Source organism: Oryctolagus cuniculus, chromosome X (assembly GCF_964237555.1).
Source record: "Oryctolagus cuniculus chromosome X, mOryCun1.1, whole genome shotgun sequence".
In the NCBI taxonomy this organism is placed as follows: domain Eukaryota; kingdom Metazoa; phylum Chordata; class Mammalia; order Lagomorpha; family Leporidae; genus Oryctolagus; species Oryctolagus cuniculus.
Genome location: NC_091453.1, coordinates 111,334,334 through 111,360,653, shown reverse-complemented (window position 1 = coordinate 111,360,653; position 26,320 = coordinate 111,334,334). Strand labels below are relative to the sequence as shown.

General features: G+C 39.7%; 1 protein-coding gene across 1 annotated transcript in view; it reads left to right on the top strand.

Annotated features, from left to right (window-relative positions):
* Positions 1-26,320, top strand: part of GPC3 (glypican 3) — a 455,320-nt gene that overhangs the window by 271,571 nt on the left and 157,429 nt on the right. The window contains exons 4-5 of the mRNA XM_002720303.5: positions 16,257-16,390; positions 26,072-26,197. Coding sequence (XP_002720349.1) covers positions 16,257-16,390; positions 26,072-26,197 — 260 coding nt within the window. The remainder of the gene's footprint in view (positions 1-16,256; positions 16,391-26,071; positions 26,198-26,320) is intronic.

Below are 26,320 nucleotides of genomic sequence, written 5' to 3'. Positions count from 1 at the left end.
GTCTGGAGATCCCTCAGAAACCTGAAGATAACCCTACCGTTCGACCCAGCCATCCCACTCCTTGGAATTTACCCAAAGGAATTTAAATTGGCAAACAAAAAAGCGGTCTGCAGCCTAATGTTTATTGCAGCTCAATTCACAATAGCTAAGACCTGGAACCAACCTAAATGCCCATCAACGGTAGACTGGATAAAGAAATTATGGGATATGTACTCTTTAGAATACTATACCGCAGTAAGAAACAACGAAATCCAGTCATTTGCAACAAAATGGAGGAATCTGGAACACATCATGCTGAGTGAAATAAGCCAGTCCCAAAGGGACAAATACCATATGTTCTCCCTGATCGGTGACAACTGACTGAACACCAAAAAGGAAACCTGTTGAAGTGGAATGGACACTATGGGAAACGGTGACTTGATCAGCATAGCCCTGACTGTTAATGAACAACTTAATACATTATCCCTCTTAGTAGTTTTTTTGTCTGTTCTACTTAATATGACTGGTTTAATTCTGTAATTAATACACAGTTATTCTTAAGTGTTGAAATTTAACTGAAATGTGATCCCTGTTAAACACAAGAGTAGGAATAAGAGAGGGAAGAGATGTATAATTTGGGACATGCTCAAGCTGACTTGCCCCAAATGGTAGAGTTAGAAACATACCAGGGTACTCCAATTTAATCCCATCAAGGTGGCATGTACCAATGCCATCTCACTATTCCAAGTGATCAATTTCAGTTCACAATTGATCATAATGAAAGGACTAAGAGTCAAAGGGAGCACATAAGCAAGTCTAGTACCTGCTAACACTAACCGATGGAATAAATAAAGGGGAGAGTGATCCAACATGGGAAGTGAGATACTCAGCAGACTCATAGAATGGCAGATGTCCTAAATAGCACTCTGGCCTCAGAATCAGCCCTAAAGGCATTCGGATCTGGCTGAAAAGCCCATGAGAGTATTTCAGGCATGGAAAGCCAAGACACTCTGGCAAAAGATCTCTGCGAGTGAGATCTCAGTGGAAAGAACAGGTCTTCAAAGAAGGAGGTACCTTTCTCTGAAGGGAGGAGAGAACCTCCACTTTGACTATGACCTTGTCGAAACAAGATAAGAATCGGAGAACTCAGAGGGCTTCCATAGCCTTGGAAACTCATGACTGGAGCATAGGGAGATTACTGATGCCATAGACAGGAGTGTCAATTGGTAAAGTCAACAACAGGAGTCACTGTGCACTTACTCCTCATGTAGGATCTCTGTCCTTAATGTGCTGTGCATTGAAATTTAATGCTATAACGAGTACTCAAACAGTATATTTCACTTTGTGTTTCTATGGGGGTGCAAACTGTTGAAATCTTTGCTTAATGCATACTAAACTGATCGTCTGTAAAAAAAAAAAAAAAAAAAAAGAAAGAAAGAAAAGAAACTATCAACTCCCAACTTGACTCTCACTGGGATTAAACATGACAATAGGTCTGATCTGATTTCATCATCATTAAAAAAAAATCATCTATTATTTTTCACTTTGTTTCTGTGTGGGAGCAAACTGTTGAAATCCTTACTTAATGTATACTAAGCTGATCTTCTGTATATTAAGATAATCGAAAATGAATCTTGATGTGAATGGAAGGGGAGAGGGAGTGGGAAAGGGGAGGGTTGTGGGTGGGAGGGACGGTATGGGGGGGGAAGCCATTGTAATCCATTATTCGTACTTTGGAAACTTATATTCATTAAATAAATAAATAAATAAATAAATTGGAAGCTATTTTGACGGGCCAGCACTGTGGCACAGCGGTTAAAGCCACAGCCTGCAGCGCCAGCATCCTATATGGGCACCAGTTCAAGTCCTGGCTGCACCTCTTCTGATCCAGCTCTCTGCTGTGGCCTGGGAAACCAATAGAAGATGGCCCAAGTCCTTGGGTCCCTGCACCTGGCTCCTGGCTTCAGATCGGCACAGCTCTGGCCATTGCAGCCATCTGGGGAGTGAACCAGTGGATGGAAGTCCTCTCTCTCTCTCTCTCTCTCTCTCTCTCTCTTTCTGCCTCTCCTTCTTTCTGTGTAACTCTGACTTTCAAATAAATAGATCTTAAAAAAAAAAGATATTTTGATGCAAAAAACTTTTGAGATCCATGCATATTTTTCCCTTCTAAAAAGATGTATTTATGTATTTGAAAGTCGGGGGTGGGGGTGGGGGATTCCATCTGCTGGATCACTCCCCAAAGAGCCACAATGGCTGGGGCTGGACCAGGCTGAAGTCAGGAGCCAAGAACTCCATCCGGGTCTCCCATATGGGTGATGCTGGCATCACAGAAGGCAGTTTTGGCCCCTGTGCCACAACACTGGCCTCCACCTAGCTTTCTCATAATGTGCATTTTTCATGGTATCTTTGAAAACCCCTTGTACTTGCTGGGAAGGAGGAGGGGTGGAAAGAAATGAAACCTCCATCAGTTTGAGTGATCTTTTGCACTGTGCAGTGACTCTTGTTAATGTTTTGTATCTTTCAAAATTGCTGAAGAAGTCAATTTTAAATGCTCTCACCACAAACAAATAAGGAGATGAGGTGACGGATATGTTCGTTAGCTTGAATTAATCTTTCTGTAGTATGTGTGTTTGTATGTGTATATAACGCATCACACTGTACCCCATAAATAAATAATTATTTGCCAAGGATATTTTCTGCTTTAAAAATAAAGACTCCTCGGGGTAGAAAAAAAAAAAAAGAAAAGAAAAAATGTAATTAAAAGATAAATTTGTTTTGGTACAAGAAATATTTGTAATTATATAAAAGTAGTCTTCAAAGAAGTTCATGGCAATGCATATCATGAAGACAGTATGTGGATTTCAAATTTTTTTCACCAAAATTAAAATCTTTAATCCATTTTCCATGAACATTTTGAGCTACTCCCATGTATATTTTACCCCAAGTTCCATGGGAGCCTACAGAGGAGTTTTAACCTAAACAGTAAAATTATATTTGTAATGTCTCCAGCACTTAAAAACAAATGTCATTTGACATGTTAGGTGATGAATCAATAAATTTTTATTCATAGATAATATTTTATTTATCAATAATTTATTTCTACTTTGCTTATAAATTATTTTCAGATTATTCTGCCTGTTAGTATAGAACAGAGATTATGGTATCAGGACGCTTTTAGATTCTTAAAAACTATAAAGGAGTGGGGGCAGTCTACTGCTGGGCTGCCTGAATTCCATATTGAGGTGCCTGCTTTGAGTCCTGGCTGCTCCGTGCTTCCAATCCAATTTCCTGCTAACGTGCCTGGGAGGCAGAGGATGATGGCTCAAGTGCTTGGGCCCCTGCCCACTGTGTGAGAGACCCAGATGGAGTTCCTGGCTCCTAGCTTTGGTCTGGCCTACCACCAGATGTCTCTTCCTCTTTGTCACTCAGTCTCTTTCAAATAAAATAAATCTTCAAAAAAAAAAAAAAACACTGTATATGATCTATGTTTATTTCTTTTGTTAGAAGCTAAAACAGGATTTAAAATTATTCGCTAATTAATTTAAAAATAACAATAAAGTCATCGGTTGCTCACATATCTTTTCTAAAATAGTAGATATGTTTTTTGAAAAACACTGGGAAGAACCACATTATTTCACATTTTTGCAAATCTCTTTAATTTCTGATTTAATAGTAGACAGCTGGATTCTCGTATCTGCGTCTACACTCCATCTGATTTGATTGAGGAAAATTCAGCCTCTGATAGATATGAGTGTACAGTTGGATAAGCAGTATTTTATTACTCTTTTCAGATAATTAAGGATAATTTTCCTTGCTCCTACAGAAACATTAGACAAGTGATATTTCCTTAAAGGTTGGTTACAATACGGAAGCTACATATGTCATTTTAACTTTTCATTTTCTGCTGTGTTACTTTAAAATCTACATTGTATTTTGTGTGAATCTTTAACCATTGTGTGACTCTTACATCATGATGCATTGGATGTTTGAAAAATACTGGCTCACTGAGTCATGCAGATCCGCCAGATAGTAACATACTTCATTATACAGCATCAGAATATTGTGTTCCTGAGTACCACTGCTTTTCTCATCAGAAAAGCCTTCATACATTGGGAAGCTGTCAGGCTTCATAGCAGAAGATACAAGTTCTTCTAGAGCCTCATTTTTGCTTGAAAGTGCAAATTTGATCATTGACCATGAACAGTCGCGGTTATGTTCCTCAAGGAAAGTAATGGGTCACTTTGTTCATTTCTGAGAAAATGACTTTCCAAACACTCAAATTTGAATAAATTTGTCAGTCTTTTTTTCAAGCATAAATAGTGTTTCATGAAAAAAGTGTCTGCTTTTCCTCATTACTCAATCACACATGTACTTTTCTTCTAGATGAACATTATACTTGAATCTGTAGCAGAAGTACCTCATGCACACTTCCCATTTCATCACATATAATAATATTAAAAAGACCTATAGCAAAGGGTCAAGATTTAATAAAAATTAATTTTATTGCCTCTTCGAGTGCATTCTTCAATGAAATTGGCTTTCTAAAGAAATCCGAGCTCTCGGCAATGAAAACTACAATGATTATTATAGCAGTTTGGTGTCTCTGCACTGATTCATGATAAGCTGCCTGCAATTTTATCCATTGTAACTTTTCAACTGTTATTGCAAACGTCATCACATTTGGTTGAGGAGAATCCATGAATTTCAACATTATTCAACACTTTGAATAGCTCAGCACCACTTGTGTTTTTCCTCCAGGTTTCACATAATAGATCTTAGATGATTAATTAGTGCTGATACTAGATGAATGTAAGTAAGGTATCAATTTCAGCCCATGTCTGTAGATTTGTCCATTTAGAAGGCAAAAAAAAAAAGTCGTCAGAGGTGATGTTAACTTCATATTTGCAGCTAACCCTTTAATTAAATGAGTTAGTTTCACTCTCCTTAGAAGATGGCATGAATTTATCTACTGACTTCATCCAGCATGCATTTGATAATGTCACCTCTAAAATTTCTTCACTATCATGCATACTTTTCTGGGTGTTATAATGCAATAAATTACCCTAAGTATGTTTCAGTGGATTTTTCATTTCTATTTTGAAAAGCTGTAACACCTAATTTTGAGTTTTATAGTGCTCACAACATTTACTTTAAATATTTAATTGCATTTTCCTTACATTCTGATTGATTTCAAAATGATTCTACAACCCAACTCATTCTGTAATACTATTCTTTTTTTTAAAAAGATTTATTTATTTTATTTAAAAGAGTTAGAGAGAGACCAAGTGAGAGAAACAGAGATCTTTCGTTCACTCCCTAAATGGTCACAACGGCCGGAGCTGGGCCGATCCGAATCCAGAAGCCAGGAGCTTCTTCCGAGCTGAGTCCACCACGTGGTGCAGGGGCCCAAGGGCTTGGGCTATCCTCTGTTGCTCTCCAAGGCCATTAGCAGAGAGCTGGATTGAAAGCGGAGCAGCTGGGACAGGAACCAAGGGCCCATATGGAATGCCTGCACCACAGTTGGTAGTTTTACCCTCTGTGTCACAGCACCAGCTCCAGTACTATTTTTTAAAAAATATATATTTATGGGGCTAGTGCTGTAGCATAGAACGTTAAGCCTCCAACTGCAGTGCTGGCATCCCATATGGGTTTTGGTTTGAGTCCCAGCTTTTCTGCTTCTGATCAAGCTCCCTGTTAATGCGCCTGGGAAAGCGGTGATTTGGAGAGTGAACCAGCAGATGGAAGATCTCTCTTTCTCCTCCTCTCTCTGTACTTCTGCCTTTCAAATAAATAAATATTTAAAAATAAAAATATACATTTATTTACTTGAAAGACAGAAAGAAATCCCTCTCTCTTCTACCAACTGGTTTACTTCCCATATGGCCACAACATATTGTGTCAAGAGAAAGCACCTTTCAGACAGGACACGTGAGGGCCAGTGTGCAGAGGAGAGGTTTCCTAGCGGCCCTGAGGGATGCGTGTGAGTTAGCCTCACTGTGGGTTTTTGTTCCGTTAGACGTTCTCTTTGGCCTTTAAACAGATTCGCTGCCCAGTGGTCTGAGGTACAGGGTGGTGACCAGAGTTGACAATACTGCTCTGTAGACTTGAGGTTCTGTAAGAGGGTGGGTCGTGAGTGTTCTCTACCAAACACGTGCAAAGCTCAATGAGCTGCTTGGCAGCAATCATGTCACCGTGCGTGTGCGAATACATCTCACACCATCACACCGTGCCTAGTAAATATGTTCAGTGTTTATCTGTCTGTCGGTGATACCTCAAAAAAGCTGGAATAAAAATAACTAACTGTTACATAAATTTTGCTCATTAAATATTAAATTATTTTAAGATTTATTTATTTATTTGAAAGAGTTATATAGAGAGAAGGAGAGACAGATCTTCCATCTGCTGGCTCACTCCGCATATGGCCGCAATGGCCAGAGCTGGGCCAGGCCGAAGGCAGGGACATAGCACTTGGGCCATCTTCCACTGCTTTGCCAGGCCACTAACAGGGAGCTGGACTGGAACTGGAACAGCCAGGACTCGAACTGGTGCCAATATAGGATGCCGGCATCACAGGCAGTGGCATTACCTGCTATGCCACAGCACCGGCTACAATACTATTCTTAAAAGTTTCATTTTGTCAGACAACTTTTGTCATATTTTTCTTTCTTATTTACAATTCTAATCTACAGATTGGATACCTTTCTTGCATGAGAACTCATTTATAAGTCAGTCTCACACCACAACTTTTTAGCATCTTTAGATCTAGACATTGCGGTTGTCAGTTGAGCAAGTGAACCACCCATCCATTCTTATAGATCAGAAAAATAAGCTATAAAGTAATTTTATCTTGTATAATAAATACAAAATCTCTAATAATTATTAATTTTAAGCAGTTTTTCAAACAGTATTCTAAAGTATTGAAAAATAAGACTACAAATTGTATTCATTCACGTCTTATATTTTCACATGGACAAAGGGTTCTGGATTTCAAAATAGCAATTTGTTATGCCACATAAGAGGTTACAAAGATTATTGTAGGTGTTTCATAAATAGCCAATAAGAACACTAAGCTCTCAATACAAATTAAGTTAGCCTCCAAAAAATTCCTATATCTATACCTTAAACCAGCTACTTAGGGCATTCTAGAATCATTAACTCATATTTCAAAACAGTGCTGTCATTTTACATCGTTTCGCCACTGGAAAATTCCTCTGTATGCTTGTGAGAGAATAAGAAGGGTAAATACAGTTTTAAAATTATAATGAAAATAGGTTTGACCTTAGGACCTCTGAAGAGGATCTCAGAAAAGTGTGTAAAGGATGGATTAAGTGTGTCAAAATTGGAGCTTGGGGAACTAATTAAGAGAGACTGTGGGAATGGTCTATGTGGCAGTGGTTCTTCAACTTGAGTATGCATCAGAATCTCAGGGAGAGCTTTTTAAAACACATATAGCGGCTGGCGCCGCGGCTCACTAGGCTAATCCTCCGCCTTGCGGCGCCGGCACACCGGGTTCTTGTCCCGGTCGGGGCACTGGATTCTGTACCAGTTGCCCCTCTTCCAGTCCAGCTCTCTGCTGTGGCCTGGGAGTACAGTGGAGGATGGCCCAAGTGCTTGGGCCCTGCACCCCATGGGAGACCAGGAGAAGCACCTGGCTCCTGGCTTCGGATCAGTGAGGTGTGCCAGCCGCAGCGCGCCGGCCGCGGCAGCCATTGGAGGATGAACCAACAGCAAAGGAAGACCTTTCTCTCTGTCTCTCTCTCTCACTGTCCACTCTGCCTGTAAAAAGAAAAAAACACACATATAGCAGGCTGCACTCATAGAATTTCTGGTTCAATAGGTTTCATTCAAGTCAAGGCCCTCAATTTGCATTTCTAACAAGTGCCCAGATATGTGATGTTGCTTGTTTTGGGGCCAGACTTTGAGAATCACTGCACGAGGTCCTTACTACTCATCCCAGACCTCACTCTAGATCTACCGGCTATGAATCTATGTGAAGAAGGTTGCTAGATGATTTGTACACACATCATAGTTTGAAAAACATCCTGTGGGGCCAGTGCTATGGCACAACGGGTTAAAGCCCTAGCCTTAAGCGCTGGCATCCCATATGGGCGCTGGTTCTGGTCCCAGCTGCTCCACTTCCGATCCAGCTCTCTGCTGTGGCCTGGGAAAGCAGTAGAGGATGGCCCTAGTCCTTGGGCCCCTGCACCTGTGTTGGAGACCGGGAAGAAGCTCCTGGCTCCTGGCACAGCTCTGGCCATTGCGGCCATCTGGGGAGTGAACCAGTAGATGGAAGACCCCTCTCTCTGTCTCCACCTCTCTCTAACTCTTTCAAATAAATAAAATAAATCTTTTTAAAAAAAGAAAAACATCCTGTACCTGAAGACAGGAAAAGTGTGTGTGTGTAAAAAAAAAAAGTTATTTCTAAGAGACAGGAAACAAGGTGTAGAATCTGGATGTAGGGAGGAGAGCGAAGGAAAAAACAATGGAAATGCTTTGTTTTTTTCTAGGTTGAGCAAGTGAGTAGGTGGTAATTTTTTTCCCCACTGGGACAGGTAACACAAGGAGATGAGCAAATTTGGGGAATGGTCTTTGGATTCAGAATTGAACTTACTGAGTACTTAAAGTTCTCTTTTAATTCACACAGTATTGATCATATATGATTAAACAATAATGTCCTGGTCTCCTGGTGCTGAATAGGGTTTAGGACTGCATCAGAAGTGTTAGGCACGCATGCAGGATTCTATTTTCAGCTCAGATTCCATTTGTGTAGATATGAATTAGGGAAAAAGCAAGTCTCTTCAACAGAAGCAGCATTGAAAACCTATGTGCCATCCCCACAACAATCAGCCCCAGCAGACACAGATGTGTTGGTTAGAGACACAGGAAGGTAACGGAAACCACGTACTGTACTGCTAATCCATGATTCAGAGTCAGAAGAACAGAAGAGAATCTTCAAGATATCCCACAGCATAACAGCCCTGACTGTGTGACTATCAGATAGAGGCAAACTCTCTCTCTGGTTCCAAGTCGGGACCCAGGCTCATCAAGTTCTTTTACTGTCTTCCAGAAGTCCCAAATTAAAGAACTCTTCTGTAAATTACACCTTTGTATCTGACAAGCAGAGTCAGGATTCTGACACACAAAGCAGGTTGCAGAAAATAAGTCGCCTGGACTTGAAAAGAATGAATGAGTCAGATTTGTAGGTGGATGGAGGAGACATTACACTCAACCTTTGATTTGATCCTCAGACTGCAGCTGAGTTTCAACGAAATTAAATAATGTGTCTAGAGTTACTGAGATGGTAAGCGGATGAGCTGCACCTGGAACCTGCATCTCCTGACTCCAGATTCTCTAAGCTTTTTACTGTAATGCAGCACGCTGGCCTGTAGGACATTGCTAGCCCTTTCTTGGATCCCAATTCGCCAAGAGCCAACTTGTATGAAATGTTTAAATAACAGCCGCTGATTTCTTAAAGTAGCTCGATGCCTAATATGTTACAGATTATTAGTGAGCTTTTATTTCAGTGGTCAAGCAATTAATCAGGAGTCACAGCAAAATGTCTGTGGGGTGAAAAAAAAAGACCGCTTACGTTGTCACCAGGTCTGTTCATTATCCTCTGTGTTCTATATCCAGATCAATCCATAGTTAATTAATAATGATGTGCTTCCTGAAGTTCAAGGCGACAAATGAACGTTCCTATGCATATTTCCTGTAGGAAAAATGAATAGAAAATGCCTACCATGCCCATCTCATTCTAAGAAAATGTATGTAATGATTACAAGCATATAATAAGAATGGTTTGCTTAGCCAAATGTTTGTTCATTTCTGTTAATCAGTATTCATTTGAGCTACTTCCTTGCAGTTTGTGGAAGCAATGCAATCAGTTGAGTAGTGTGGCAGATTTAAATCAGTAATAAAAACCCTGGGGAAATTAACAAGACAAAACATTAACCACAGACTAAACATTAACATATATTAGCATTTTTATTATACCTGTAGAATTGTTTAATGGGCATGGTTACTACTATTAAAAAGTTTATGTTGTATATCACATAATTTCAATATATATTTTGTTTTAAAACTTTTAAGATTTAATTAAACGAAATTGCACAACGGTATAATAAGTGGTTCAACAGAATGAAGATCATTATTTTAACTGGTAACTTACGGAATTCCCACCATATTCCGCTCCCAGGCCCAAGGTACCCTAAACAAATGCCCAGGGAAAACTCATCCAGACTGGACCAGAGAATTGGTATTTAAATGGCATAATCCCAGAGGAAGTTTTATTTTTTATTCTTCAAGGTTCTGGTGAATCCATTGATGATCAAAGACTAAATTTATACAATTTAGCATTATTTCTTAAAAAAAAAAAAGCACTCTTTGGGACCACAGTAATCAGCTGAGTTCTAGCAGAAATATTATTCTGTAATTAAATAAAGTTGAAAAAGTACTCAAGAGGGCCTTGTCTTGGTGGCCCCAGGTACAGCTCTTAAGGGGGAATAATGCTGATCTCTGAGTACAGTTCAGCTGGACAGCAGACAACTGTGATAGATTCTTTGCTATTTGTGAGCTACTGACGCACTCATGGGAACATTTACACTTTGTTTCTACATCTCCCTCTCCTTTTCCTTCTTCCTCTTCCCTGATACTCCTCCTTTTATGTGGGTTATTTAACTTAAAATATTCTACCTCCCCCACACTTCCCTGCTTCAAATACACACACACACACACACCCTCTTACATATTTCCTGTAAGGTATTCCATTCATCAACAAAATAGATCTGATAGAGTTAGCTAGGGGGAGAGAGATTTAAAAAAAAACTGCAAGGGAGGAGGTAGTAGCCTTCAAACATAAAGAAAAGGAAATGGAAATGTTAATCAAAAGTTAAAATTTTAAAGGAATAAGGAGTAGGAGAAAGCCAAAGATACACTTTAATGTAGTTGCACCCTCCCACACAACCATCTTCTAACCTTTTGAGCTAACGCAGCTAAAGGCTTGAATCTGTTGCAGTTTTATAGCCATAGGATTAACCTGGAATCTCCATTTGAGGGGGAAGCTATAAAAGATATTGTAAGATCAGATATCAGATTAGACCTGGGTTAAACCATAGTCATTGTGGATTTTGTAGCTGACCTAAGACTCTGAATTCAGTTGTCAGGGTTCAGGGATGTCTTGCAAACAGCAAGCAAAAGTCTGGACCAATTTAGGAGCTGCCTGTCCCATAGGACTTGAAATCCAGTGTTTTAGTATGGTTATTAAATGACTCTTACCTGGTAGGCCAAAGAGTTTTCATCATTCCACTATTGCCTCACAGCTATTAGAAATACTGCATAAAGCCCAGGTTAAATTTAGATGTTACATTTTTGTTTGTCTTGAATAACTTTAACCTTTATTTGGAATATTTTTTTAAATTTTTTCATCATCACTATTCTCTAGTTGTGGGTGGTATGTTCACAGGCTTACAGACCTGGGTCCCATCCAATTACTGGGAAATCCCAGCAAATGTGCTGTTGACAGAAATCCATGGCAGGTATTTGGGGATGGATGAACAGAAAACAAAAACATGAGTTTTGGAGTTAGACAAGTGTTCAAGTCCAAGCTCTGCCATTTACTAACATTGTGACCTTGTTTATGTTTTTGAAACCCTTGTGAGCCTCAGTTTCCTTATCTCCAAAATGGGGTTAATATCTGCTCTTCATACCTCAGAGGGTTGTCATAGGACTTGGTAGAGGGAAGGCAGAATGGATATAGAGGTTGTTTGTGAAGCTCTAGACTGGAGTAAGGTATTGTGTTACAAATGTACGGTAATGGTATTGTCAAGAACTGCACAGTAAAGATTTCTTTCTCTGCTCAGTCACCCAAAGTGAATGATCAGGTGTGCATTTTATGTTACTTGAGAGTTCTACGAAACAACAACCAGTGAGGCCCTGGGAATGAATACAGTTAGATTTGAACCAGTGGTGTATCTGCATTCCTTGACTATCAGCTATGGGGTACAGGTGGTAATTGCATCACAACAAATGCTTTGCAGGGGTTCGAAATCTTTGGTAATGATGAGCTTCATTATGTGCCACCCCACAATATGGCAACTTAGCATTTAAGAAAACTGCAGAAGCAGGGAGATCACTCGCACCTTCCTCTTACCCCTTCTCCCCTGGTACAGGCCCTAAATCCTGACCCTCCCCTAAAGCAGGTCGTAAGACCCTCATGTGAAAGACACATGCACATACCTGGAGAAAAGAACAATTCTTATTCCAAAAAGGCTCAGGGATACAGGAAATGTGAACAAGCAGGCATCGCTAAGCACCCTCACTGTGTGATATCATCATGTCAGAACCCGTTTGTCCATTCATACTTCTCTATAACTATCCCTGTCTTCAAAAAACTGAGCATAAAATGATACAGGTTCCCCTGTTTCTTTGGATCTCCATTTCTGAAAGCTCCCCCATCACGTAAAAGTCACCTTAATCATATTGGGAGGCTTTTTCCTTTCTAATCTGTGTTGTAGATATCTCTGCCATGAACCTAACAATAGGTGAAGAAAATGAAATTTGCTTCCCCTAAAGTAACATACCCTACTTGGGAAGTAACTTTCACCTTTTTGTCTCAAGGAAACCTAGAGCACATTATGGCACTTCAGATATAATGGATTCTCCCTTTATTAAGGTTACAGTTACAGGTGAGGTGAAGCTGTGACTTGAGGTCAAAATCAAGTCCTCCTGTGGGTGAGAGGCAGGAGTGCAGTTCTCAACTAGTTCCCCTGATGCCCAGCCTACTGTGCTCTTCACTGTGCCTTGGCAAGCCCCAGAAGTGTGTCTGCCTCATGTATGTACAGAGACAGTGCTTCTAGACCCTAGTACAAAGGAATGGTGCCCAGGTTACCAGAATGACTCACCAGCCTGTGTATGGCCAGAGACCATGGCTTCTTATGTGTCAGGACTTGTAACACTTCAGAGAACAATTGCTTTCACCATCGCAGGTTCTGGCACAAAAATAAAGGCACCATTAGGAGTTATGGGTGATGGAAAACAACAAGGTTTTATAGTGCAGGTCTTTTGATAGAGACCCTCCCGTATCCATTAAATTTGCTCCAAGTAGTCAAATTTAAAGGTGGCGATATTCTTGACTAGGCACTACATTAGTCAGTGCAAGGAGATTGTGTTGCACTTCGTATTTAAGAGTTTAAGACTCCTGGGAAGGCTTCTGATTTCTAAAATGCCACTTGGGAGAGTGGCTTCTTTAGCAAGTGTAGCTGAAGCGTAAGACTCAGGTCTCCCAGTGTAGTCTGATACTTCTCAAGTGGGAAACTGAAAGGATCTCTTTAATGTGAATGCTGCATCTCTTTGTAAATCATGCTTCCTTTTAGTGTCCACTTTTCAAACTAAGCTCATAAAATTCACCTACAGCCCACACAGTGTGGGGGTGAAAGATGTGGAGAGAAGGGCCTGAAAGGGGGAATACATTGGACAAAATGCTTTGTATATGAGAAGAGTGTGCTTCGTGGTAGCCTTGCGGAAGAAGAGGCAGCCTGTCTGATAAGATGTGGCGGTTATTGGCTGGACACTGTTGTTTGCTCCTTACCTCACACAGGACTTTCAGAGGTCTGCTAGAGAATGCCTCATTGGGTGACTTGGGAAGAAAGGTCAGGCTGAAGACTGGGTACATTCTCATTTGTTCTTAACCTCCTTCCTTTTGCCTCAGCTGCACCCCTTTCCGGTATGGTGGGGAACACTTAAAAACGTTAAAATCTTGCCAAGACCCATTTAGCATTCAGTGACACAAAGGGCTGACTCTCAATGGGGACAGAGATTTCACAGCTATGGGTTGCAAGTAGACAAGTTACTGTGAAAGTTATGTGAAAGATTTCATCTTGGTCCTGGGTATGGAACAGCTTAGGTAAACAGAAGGTGTCCTGTGCTCCTGAATTTGTTAAGAAACCCTTTGATCCTGGTGAAATGGACTCTCATGCAGATGGATATTCATGGACCAATAGATATTTATGCAACAAAAATCAGGGTTTTGTTCCATGAAATCCCACCTGTAGTTTAGTCAACTGAATGCGTGTATGTCTGTGGATATAAGGTTATTATGTGCAGGGTGCCCTCAGTTATTCGAATCTGTATCATATGCTTTGGAAGTGACTGGAACTTAACTGTCTAGTCGAGCCTGGCAGCCCCTAGCCTAGAACACCCTACTGACTGCTACCACCTGGGGCATATTCAGAGAATGCAGATTCTTCATCTGAAGTTGATATTGGCACAAGTCATAAACACACCTGAAAAATTAAATATCACACATTACAAGGCCAAATGGAATATTTTCAAGAGTCTGCAGCTTTTTTTTTTTTCAGCTCCATTAGGATAAACTATTGAGAATAGCTAGTCTAAATCCCAAACTGTAGATGCTGTCTTTCATATATGGAGGTGATGTTACTGCTGCTTCTGGATGTTTTCTAACTTGATGATTTATTTATATGGAAAGCGTCTCTAAAGACATACAAACTTTTATGCTGTTATATATGCTTAAATAACTTAATAGATGCTATCAGGACAGTCTTGAGAAATCTAGAAGCTGAGATTACCACACAGAGCCCATGGCTTCTCAGTACAGTAGTGTGCTCAGCCTGATAATAGGAGATTACTTCGTTTTGCTTCTCTTAAGTTACTTAGCACTGCCTTAGAGTTCAATGCAGGCACAAAAGTGACAAAGATACAACCTTTGTCTTCACAATATATTTCTAATATTTTTCCTGGAAGTTTACAATCTATATATTCACCCTGGCTATTTTGACTGGTTGTATATTTTTGAAGACCAATCATTCTTTTTTCTCCCAACAATGTAGAACCATGTAAGCAAATGGAAAGTAAGCGTCATCTTGTATGGAGGCTATAATGGTTAAGCTTTGAAGTCAGACAAATGACTTCAAAGTCAAACAAGTGAATCTACTGTCTGTTTGCCTTGGGCAAGCGGCATAATCTACCTGAGCCTCAATTTCCTCATCTATGAAATGGGGGTGATATTTAGCATAGTATCTGGCATAAGGGAGATTTATGAGAATGTTAATATTCATACTCCCTTATATGCAAGTTCATTTAGGCCTTTTTTTTTAAAGTTTTATTTATTCATTTGAAAGTCAGAGTTACACAGAGAGAGGAGAGGCAGAAAGCAAGCAAAAGGTCTTCCATCTGCTCGTTCACTCCTCAATTGGCTGTAACAGTTGGAGCTGTGCCAATCCGAAGCCAGGAGCTTCTTTTGGGCCTCCCACATGGGTGAAGGGGCCCAAGGAGTTGGGCCATCTCCTGCTTTCCTAAGGCATAGCAGAGAGCTGGGTTGGAAGTGTAGCAGCTGGGACTTAAACCAGCGTCCATATAGGATGCCGGCACGCAGGTGGTGGCTTTACCTGCTACACCATAGCAACAGCCCCAAGTCTTTCTTTTAAAGTAACAAAATAGCAGATTGATGAATAATTTAACCAAAGAAATCAGTTAGAATGGAGCTAAACAAGGAAGCTTATGATATTTTTAAAAACCATTGCCGTATGAGTATATATAAAAGGGGGAGGGATACAGTATTTTTGAATGAATGAGAATTGTGAGGAATAGGGGAAGAAATGAAAGGAGGTAGGCTCTTGAGCACCTGTATTCTTTAATACTCTCAATACTGGACTTAGTGATCTATGATTCACAGCTGATGATACGGGCTGTTGATTGATTGACTTGCCTTCGTCCCTTGGGGAGTTTTAGGAAAGACAGATGAGGAACTATAGTGACATTTTCCAGAATACCTTAGCTTGAGTCTTACAATGAAATGTTTATAAGAATAGAGCGATCGTGTATGAAAGAGGTTTTTTTTTATTAACATGTTATTCTACGCAATATTCACAACCCCTCTCCTGTACCAGTTCTTCCTAAACTTTGCAATTCTCTTTTGTGAACTCCTTCATACATGTAAACACAAGTGCCATTGAAAGGTATCAATAGCAGGAGGACTGTATGTAGGATCCTCTCAAATGTCCACTTCACTATAGGAAAAAAGGTATTTTTCATCTTAGGAAATCTCTGAATAGGTTGTGTTCAGAATGCTTCCCCAGTCTTCAGCCTTTCTTTCCACCAGTGGTTCTTGGCCTTAAGAACTTAGCAACTTTTTAACTCTAATAATAGCCTTGTTCTGCTTTTTAAAATGAAATTGGGGGAAGAAACTGTGTTTCAGAATTTGTTTCTACTATTATATCCATGAAAGGATCGTATGATTATATTGCATTTCTTTTTTTCAGATTGGCAAATTATGTGCCCATTCTCAACAACGCCAATATAGATCTGCTTATTATCCTGAAGATCTGTTTATTGACAAGAAAGTATTAAAAGTAGCTCATGTAGAACATGAAGAAACCTTATCCAGCCGAAGAAGGTGAGAGGGTTTTTCTTTTCTTTTTCAGCAATACAATTAACAATTGTGTTTTAAGGTAGAAAACTACTGGAGTGAAGCTTCTCAAATATGTGTTATTCAGTTCTTCAGAGTGGAGTGTTTGATTAATTAAATGCTATCATCTGTCAATGTTAAAGAAAAAAGGTACTGTATTGTATTATCCAAGCCATATGTAAATGTAAAGTTACACGTGTAAATATATAGTACAGCAACACAGTGTTGAATGACTGGCCTTATTCAACATCTTTTATTGAGTAAATGAAATTGTACTTACAATCTGGTCTCAACATTCCATGGCTTGGTTTGTGGGTCTACTCATTATGAACAGTGAGTCAGGACTAAATTCACCAGAGGAAAGCTGGCAGGGTACACACACACACACACACACACAGCAGCAGCAGCAGCAGCAGCAGCAGCAGCAACAAAAGCAGCATTATTTATATTCTCTTTTAAAAATGATTAAACAAATAATCTAGTTCCTGTTTCTTAAGAGTCAAGGGGCAAAATACAGGTTTGTTTCTTATTCCCTTTGTTCTGCTTCCCCCACCCAGGTTCTCTCCATTCCTATTCTAGTTTCTTGGTTACAATCAAGGGGTAGAAATAGAATAGGAAGCCAAACACAACTCTTACCCCAAAAGACTGAATGTGTAGCCAATTTTGCCCGTGGCTCAGGACCAGCTACACATGATTTCTGCTTGGTGACCTTGAGGAAGTTGGGAAAGATAGGTCTATAGATGAAAAAAATAGAAGATGAACTCAGTAACATCTGAGGTTTGAATTGTGTGCTGAGTTATTCCATTCCTATCAAGTTACTGCAGGAGGGTTTGAGATGGTAATTTTCAGTCCTATTTGGTACAGTTTAGGATGACAGAAGGCAGTAATACAGCTGGAGAGAGTTGAGAGAGTAGTCTCCCCCTACCCCACCCTGCCATGAAGCATTTCAGAATGTTCCCTTTGCTTTGCTTTGCTTTGCTTTGCTTTGCTTGATTTGCAGCCTAATGGATTTCTAATTTCCCTATAGCATGCATATTAAAGTGTGATTCCTGGACTCCTGGGAATCCCAGAGACCCTTTCCGGGGTCTGGGAGATCATTGTTTTGCTAACTGTGTATCTGTGTGAAGCTGGATTTTTATATACTTCACATACTTCAACCAAACCAGCATACTGCAACAACAAATTCAATGCAGAAGGCAATGTGAGGAACTACTTATTGACTATCAAGCTGGACAGCAAAGATATCTTGCAAAAAGGAAAAACAATGTCGCTTTTCTCATTCATTTTCATACTGTATGAGTTTCTGATTACTAGTTTCAGATTAATAATCTTGAAAACTTTTTCTGAGTTTTAATTTCTAGAAGAGTAAATATTAATAAATACATGGTGTATAACTAAAAGCTCTTTGAAGTCCTCAATAATTTTTAAGATTGTACTGAGAATGTTTTAGTTATCTATTGCTGCATAACGAATTACCCCTACACATAGTTATTTAAAGCAACAAACATTTATTATCTCATTGTTTCTGTCTGTCCCGAATTTGCAAACAGCTTAGCTGGGTGATTCTCAGCTCCCTAAAATCTCTAAAGCAATTTTAGTCAAGTTTTGATTGAGGCTAGAGGATCCACTTCCAAAATGACTCAGGTTCAGGTTCAGGTTCAGCAAGTTATTGCTAGTTGTTGTAATGAAGCCTCAGTGCCACAACCACAAGAACCTCATGACTCTGCTGAGGACATGGCAGCTGGCTTCCCCAGAGTAAGTGGTCCACGGACAAGAATAAGGAGAGCTCTGTGTTGTCTTTAGTATCCTAGTTTTGAAGCAAACACATTGTCAATTCTTGCATATTTGATTGGTTAGAAGCAAGTCACTGGTTATGATACATACTCAAGGGGTGGGAAAGTAAACTCCACCTCCTGAAAGGAGGAATATCCAGGAACTCTGACAGCAAAATGTTTGAGAACCATTTTCTTATAGCAGAGGCGTTCTTTGGTAATTTCTTTTTCTTTCTCTCCAGGAAGATAACATAGTGACTGTCCTTTGTCTATTGTTTGCCTGAGCCACCTAAGGAATTAACTTCAGCTCATCTAAGGCATTGCTCTTTAGTAGAAATTTCTTCCATATTTGATGGAAATAAGTTATAGATATATCTGTAATCAAAATGTATTAAACACCTAGGATATACCAGAATGTATTATACTAGGCAGTGAAAATACCAAGGCATAATCTCTGTTTTCTAGCACAATCTAAGGTAGTAATAGACTTAAATACAAATAATCAGTTCTAAAGCAAAAGAATGTCCAGAGTACAGAGTTAGCCTTCTATAGGGAACATTAGAATCTCTTTCTAGTTGAGTTAAGTAGGGGTTTCTTGGAGGAAGTTTTAGGTGGATTTGTAACAATCACATGTGGAGCTGTTATCAGAATAAACACAACAATCCAGTCTCATTTTGAAATTTTCCTGTCACTGCAGATATATTTATAAGTAGGAAGTTTACAGAGACCTTGCTGTCATGACTCTGTTCTTGGGCTCTGTGTGACCTTTTCCTTTCACTTTACCAGAGAGCTCTATGGATGTTGATTCTTTCAGGGCAAGAAGAAATTAATAAATGCATTTTTGCTTGGGCACTTGGATTTGGCACTTTGTTCAGAGTATTTTTGGAACTTGTGGCTAGCCTTCAAATAAAAGAAAGGAGAAAAAAGAAAAACTGATACAAGCTGTCAATGGGAATAAATGATGGTCAGGCAGGGCTCCTTTGGATGTTGGGAGCATTAGCCTGCCCTGTGATGTTGCTAATCTTTTTTCCCCAAACTGAAGCATTAGAGTCTGAGATGGAGCCCTTCTTTCTGAAATCTGTGGTGGAAGAAGAAAACAGACAAAAAACAGGAGAGTGACTTCATTTACCTGCCTTAAAATGACAATACAAACCCTGTTAGGGAGAGGGGAGAAATGAGGATTAAGATAATCTGCTAAATGTACTGCCCCTGTAATCTGAGGCTATTAAGAGTTTGTTTGAACAGAATGTTAGTAGCCCCTAAAAATTTCTCAGCATTTTACACTGTCCAGAAAAAATACATGTGCTCCCACTCCCACCACACCCATGCCCAAGCTCCATCCTCTCATTAAAAATCTGGTAATTGGAAAGGAACCTTTTAGTAACATTTAGACTGTGAAAGTTGTAAGGAAGCTATTTGAATCTGATTATGAGTTGTAAAGCCTTTTGCCTTATTAAAATAACAACACACAAAGAAATGTAGGATTCCTTTGAAAGCATTCAAAAGTCATCATCTGTTTGTTTTGTCTGCCCCCAACTGGGTAGTTTGCAACACACATCTAAATAGCTTAGTTCAATTTAAGGCAATTGGATACTCAACTGGTGGTTTATGTATGGGACTCAGTGTTTCTTTAAGGGGTAAATTATCTGTCATTAGATGGAAAACAATGAGGGTAGAATAGGATACACAAGTACTGCAATCAGAAAGCAAGCAATCAGATTTTTTTTTTTTTTTTTTTTTTTTTTTTGCAGCACATCTCAGTTGTCAGCATCTCCCCATTTGCCCTTCTGAATGTGTCCTTCAGCACTTAGGAAACTGTTTTCCTTGTTCTTTTCATATCTCATATAATGTTTGGTAAAATACATGAATAATATCTTTCCTTTTTCCAAACTCAGAATCTATAGTAGAATGGTCCGGTTTGCATCAAGCTTCTGGCCCAACTGCTAACCTGTGAGAAAATCACTGTTCTTCCACCTTTGTCTCCAAGTCCTCTGGTTTCTACACTTCCCTGACTCTGGCTAAAGGGGCAATGGTTTAGAAGACACTAGTAAATCACCTAAAAAAACCAAAACAGGCAAAAGTTGATCTCAGCTCCCTCATCCAAAAATCAATGCTTACCCACACTCCATCTCAGACTGTTACTCTGACTAGGTAGCTTTGTAAGCTTGGTGATGCCTTCCACCCTCTGAACAAAACAAAAGTATATCCTGAGTGAATCAATCAGCTTCTGATCTGGTACAAATCAGTCTGTCCTAAATAGGTCTCTACTTCTTTCTATGTTTGTCAACATCATCTGTATAGTTGGCTTTGTGTAAAGGTTAGGCTATGATGAATGGAGGTGCTCCTAGCCTAGTTAGCGAGACAGATCTCCAAATAAATACTTTTCATACATTCAAGTGGGGGCCAAAACAAGGCCAGGTACAAAAGAGTGGCAGCATCACAGATGGCAAAATCAACAGCTCTCCTGAAAGAGTCAAAGAAGGCTTCTTGGAAAAGTAACTTTCAGTTCAGCCTGAAAGCTAAGTAGGAATTCAAAAGCTGGAGGAGGGAAAGGAACATGTTCCAAGCAAAGGGAACAGGAGGACAAGATGTACGGGCTAGGCTCTAGAATGGGAGAAAGTTGTAGCTAAGAGTCAGACTCTGAAAGGCTCTCTCCAGCAGAATTAGACATGATGTTGTGTTGTTCCAGTCTTGGTTATTTTAGTTTATGTACTTTTATGTAAATTTTTTTTAAAAAAGAATGAGCTCACTTTAAGAAAAAAATGAACCTTAATCACATAGGAAAAGAAAGCTCATGATCTACAGTTGGAGATGAAAAAGCTGCTTTTACTTCAGTGCTTTCCAAGTAGTGCTGCCTTGATGCCTGCCCAAGCCACTCAGTGCAAGAAAGCTAAGGCAGTCTCCTTCCCCACAACCAGGGAAGGGGGTGCTTCTCTCCAGGTTGATGGAAGATCACTTGCACCTAGCACATTTGAAAATGACTTGTGCATGCTAGCAGGCCCCAGCCTGTGGTTCCACATTTAATACACTGAATGGCAATTTCTATGAGGAGACTCTTTTTCCAGGGCCATAAGCAAATATTGACTTCATCCTGACTGAGAGCAATAGATGCCGCCATTTATACGTCAGTGGTGTATTTGGTGTGTATGTAGTAAGTAAAATGAAATTGGAATCCAAGAACATTTCCTTCAACCAAACACTTTTTCCTATCTCGGGCAACTAATTGTCCCAATTTTCTATCTTCTTATGTTTTCTGCAGACAATCCAGTTGAGCAGAGTGTCTTGGGGAAAGATGCTTTTGTTGTCTGTGATAAAGGAAAAAAAATCTTAACCGATTCATACATGGATCATTAATGCATCACATAATTTGGTTTGAGGTGTCTTTTAAGAGAGGAAAAACAAATAATCAACTTATCTCTTTTGAAAATTATAAACAGGGGGCTGTAAAGCTTGGAGAAAAGATAAAATAAAATATATGTAATTCTTATCTTGCTGAAGAAATTTAGGAAGGATTGATAGGAAGGAACAGAGGGGAGGAGAGAAGAGATAGGCCCAGAAAGCACAGGAGGAGGTAAACTACTCCCGTCACACTCTGCTGCTGTGGTGTCAGAGGACATTATCACCTGTTGTTGCTGTCCTTTGAGAAGCTCATTAACTCTCCAACAGCTTAGAAAGTCTTGCTTTGTACCCTGCAAAATAGTACGTGTTGATTTATTTTCAGGAGTCAACGTCTCCTTGGGGGCCCACAGCACCTCAGAAGGCTCTGCATGAAGGAAAGGCCTGCACTGTGACACTGTCCCTTAGGCCCCTTGGGTGTTGCCCAGTTTGCTTGCATGCAAGCCCTGCTCTTTGTTCACTGAAGGGCATGTATTGCTTCCTGTCCCAGGGACTGGGAGGGATTTGAGATCCAGATTTGCTTCTTCTGCTCATAGCACATAAATAAAACCATAAAATATGTAGTGTTACATGACTGAGTTCTTTCACTTAGTATTTTCTAAGTTCACACATACTGTAGCATGCATCAGAATTTCATTTTCTTTGAGGGCTGAATAATATTCCATTGTATATACTCAGGGACTTCAAAAAGTTTGTGGGAAAACTGAATTAAGAGAAACCTTATCTGGTATAAAAGATTGCAATCTGTGTATTCAAAGAATTCAAAGAAATTTGGTATTATGCAAAATAATCCATGCTAACAGGCCCCAGCCTGTGGTTCCACATTTAACACATTGAATGGCAACTTCTATAAGGAAACTCTTTTTTTCCTAGGGCCTGTTAGCATGGATTATTTTGCATAATACCAAATTTCCTTGAATTCTTTGAAGACCTCTCATATGTGTATGTGTGTGTATGTGTGTGAGTATGAGTCTGAGTGTGTATGGGCCACATCTTTTGTAATTGTCAGAAGATGGACATTTGTCTTATTCTACATTTTGGTTACTAATTTTATTAATTTTGATGCAAAGAACATGTACTTATGTAAGTACCTATTTACAGTCCTTTTGGGTATATACTTAGAAATCACTGGATCATCTGGTAACTATACTTAACTGTGTGAGGAACTGCCAAGTTTTTTCAGTGGTGGCTGCACTATTTTACATTCCTACCAACAATGTTTAAGGGTTCCAACTTCAACACATACTCACCAACACATGCTATTGTCTGCTTTTTTTTTTATAGCCATCCTAAGTGAATGTAAAGTATCATAGAATGGCTTCGATTTGCATTTCTCTGATGACGAATCTATCTTTTTACATTTCATCTTGGCCCTCCACATATGATGCTTAAATTCTCAGACATGATTTTCTGTGTGGTCTACCGCTATCTCCTTGTCAGGCTTGCAGAAAAAGACCGTTCAAACTGCTACACCAAATTAGTCAAGAGATTTACCCAGCCCAGTACCTAGCTAGTGTTTAAAAAAGAACACTAGGAGGAATGTGATGGAAAAGAACATGGTTGTAGTTATTACTACTCAGCTCAAGAAATGAGTGCTTTTTAAAAAATATTTATGTATGTATTTATTTGAAAGAGTTAGGGGAGAGGGAGAGACAAAGAGAGATCTTCCATTCTCTGATTCACTCCCCAAATGGCTACAATGACCGGGGCTGGGTCAGGCCAAAGCCAGGAGCCAGGAACTTCTTCCTGGTCTCCCATGTGGGTACAGAGGCCCAAGGACTTAGGCCATCCTCTGCTGTTTTCCCAGGTGCATTAGCAGGGAAATGGATCAGAAGTGGGGCAGCCAGGACTCAAACCAGTACTCATATGGGATGTCAGCATTGTCGGTGGTGACATAACCCACTATATCACAACAATGGTCCAGATGAGAGTTTCAGTTAGCTTGTGCACATAAAGTTATGTGGAACCTGAAAATATTTTAATTGAGGCAGGATTTCTCTGTGTTTGCTTGTGATGACTCGTGTGGATGCTTTGCTAAACATTTTAAATGTGTAGTTTCATTGAATCATCACAGTTGTCTTTCAAGACAGGTGCATCATTGTCTCATTTTACACGTGAGGAAACTAAAGCTCAGAGCAGTCTAGATTTTGCCTAATGTTTCCCTGCTAGATAAGTGAGAGAATACCTGGCATTTGAGATTCAGCTGAGTCAGACTCCAAAAGCAGGGTGCTTAAATAATACTACTCATCACAGAGTTAAATGGGCTGTTCTCAGGAGCCAGCCATCATTATGGCATGGTTGTTACATGAAACTGTTGCAAATTCAACATAAATCATTTGGAAGTAAGCTTGAAAAGCACGGTCTCTTACTGTGTCCATCTTACATGTCTTGTGGAGGTTATGGGTATTCTATGAAGTAGGATGACCTTTTACTCCTATTTCCCCAAGTTGCCTTGTTCATGTTTCAAAGAGAATCCCCAAGTTCAAGAATATGATGACTGAGACTGTGTTCACATTATTCACATTCTTTGTGGTTTCCTTAGACTTGTATCTGCATCCTTCCAGGTAATATCCTTCCGTACTGAAATGGGAGGCTTTATGTTTATTGCAGGCTCTCAGCCCCTTGACATTTAGATCGAATTTCATCTGGATCTTCTTGAACTTGTCAATGATCTTTATGATCAGCTAAGAAAACTGCAAAGGTTGAGAGGCCGGGAGAAGTTCAGGGTGTTGTTTTTTTTTTTTTTTTAACTTCTAGGGAAATCAAATTGGGAAGACATTGCTAGGGTTCAATTTTTTATTCTGTGTGCTGTGTTAGCGTGCGAGGGTTTGCAGGTAAGAGGATGCCTGAGGGAAACTCTTTCATTAAAGAGAAGGCCATCGTTTCCCATAGAATAATGGCCATATTCTGCTTCCTCATGGAGTGGGGAGAATTACTCAGCCTGAGCCTTTAGTCTTTCAGCTTCCACTCTTGGAAACTGTATTATTACCTTGTAAAACAGAGCACCTCTCCTATTAGCTGTTAATTGAACCCATCTTTTTCCTCTGTGAGAAACTATAATGTTGACTTTTATTTTCAGAGCCCTGTATTGAGCCTGTTCTCTTTGGAGATTGATGGTGTTCAGCCACCACAAGTAGGCTTCAAGGGTGGCATGAGCATAGCAGGAAGCAACTGTTGGAGTATAAGGAGTTATGGATGTCCCAATAACATTCCTTGAGTTGTTGTGTCCATCACACTGGCTTTTACTGTGCCTGAGCCTTTGTGAACATGGGCTGAGAGCTCGCTCACTCTCTCTGTCTCTTTTCCCTCTCTCACATCATTAGCTGATATGAGTAGGTTTATGGTAATAAAATAGAAAAGTACGCTAAGTGCAAGGAGATCATTTTCACAAGTCTTCCTCTTTTGGCCAGATCTGAGATCAAACCCCAGAAGGCATTTTAGGGCCTAAGACTTCACCACTGTTGCAATGAGATTCAGGCCTCTGACTCCTCGAGAGGCCTGTGTATCAGGCCAGTCCATTCTTAGCCTGTAGACAGTATTGAACAATGACTCCACTGCCAGAATATGCCCTGACCAGAATTTCTAATGGACACTTTACCTTTAGTTCTCTCATGAACGTTACTTTAGAAAATAATTTTTGTGTGTTTACCACTAGATACCTACTACATAGATATTTTAATATTTTTTTTAAAAAACACACTTCTGTTGAGTCTCTGGTGTCTTAATTTTGTGTATCCATGTCTGTCTGAAACAATGTAATATGCAAGAAATTGTGCAGGTGTTTATGTGTCTTATACATATTTGCATACATAGTACATGTTCTCTCTCTCTCTCTTTCTCTCATGCTTGTCTTATCATATACACGGTGAAAACCGAAACAAGTGATAACATGTGCTAGAAACCTCTCCTCCCACTCTCCTCCTCATAGGAAACACAAGATACCTACAAAGAACAAAGAAACCTTCCTCTAGCAGTGTGAGTTTCCCTGACTAGGTTGTCAGGAGACTTGCAGAGGGCTTGTACTGTTCTGAGCACCCTGAGATTCTGATCTGCAACCATTAGCCAGAGCCTATATGGAAAGGGGCCATCTCTAGGGTAATAGCATTGTAAATTACAATCAGTGCACTCAATTACACTCAGAAAGCAAAGATATGTAGTGCTCCAGTGTGCCTTGTAATCAGCACCTTTGAGAATGCAGGTAACAGCATTCTGAACAAAGAATGGAAGCTGCTAACCGTGTTGGAAAATGGATGTTGGAATTAAATCATCCTCTGATAGGAACAGCATCTTACATGGCAGGCAATGTTTTTTCTTTCTAATATCATTTTATTGATTTAAAAATAAACTAAATTGTGGCCGTGTAACCAAGAATGTCCTTAAAAATCATTTATTGCTCTAATCCGTCTGCCAGCGCCTTTCTGTCATGCTGATAAGGAAATTAAACTTTTCTCACACTGGGCTTACTTGCCTCTTATGCACAGATGTTTTGTTTTTCTTTCAGGGAACTAATTCAGAAGTTGAAGTCTTTCATCAGCTTCTATAGTGCTCTGCCTGGCTACATCTGCAGCCACAGCCCTGTGGCGGAAAATGACACCCTTTGCTGGAATGGACAAGAACTTGTGGAGAGGTGATCTGTTTTACCATTTAAATATAGCAATATTTGAGGAATAAGCATCATATGTTCGTCTGAAGGTTCTCTTTGCTGCCACTAGTTTCACAAGAAAAATTCTAGCCAAAGCATACATAGGAG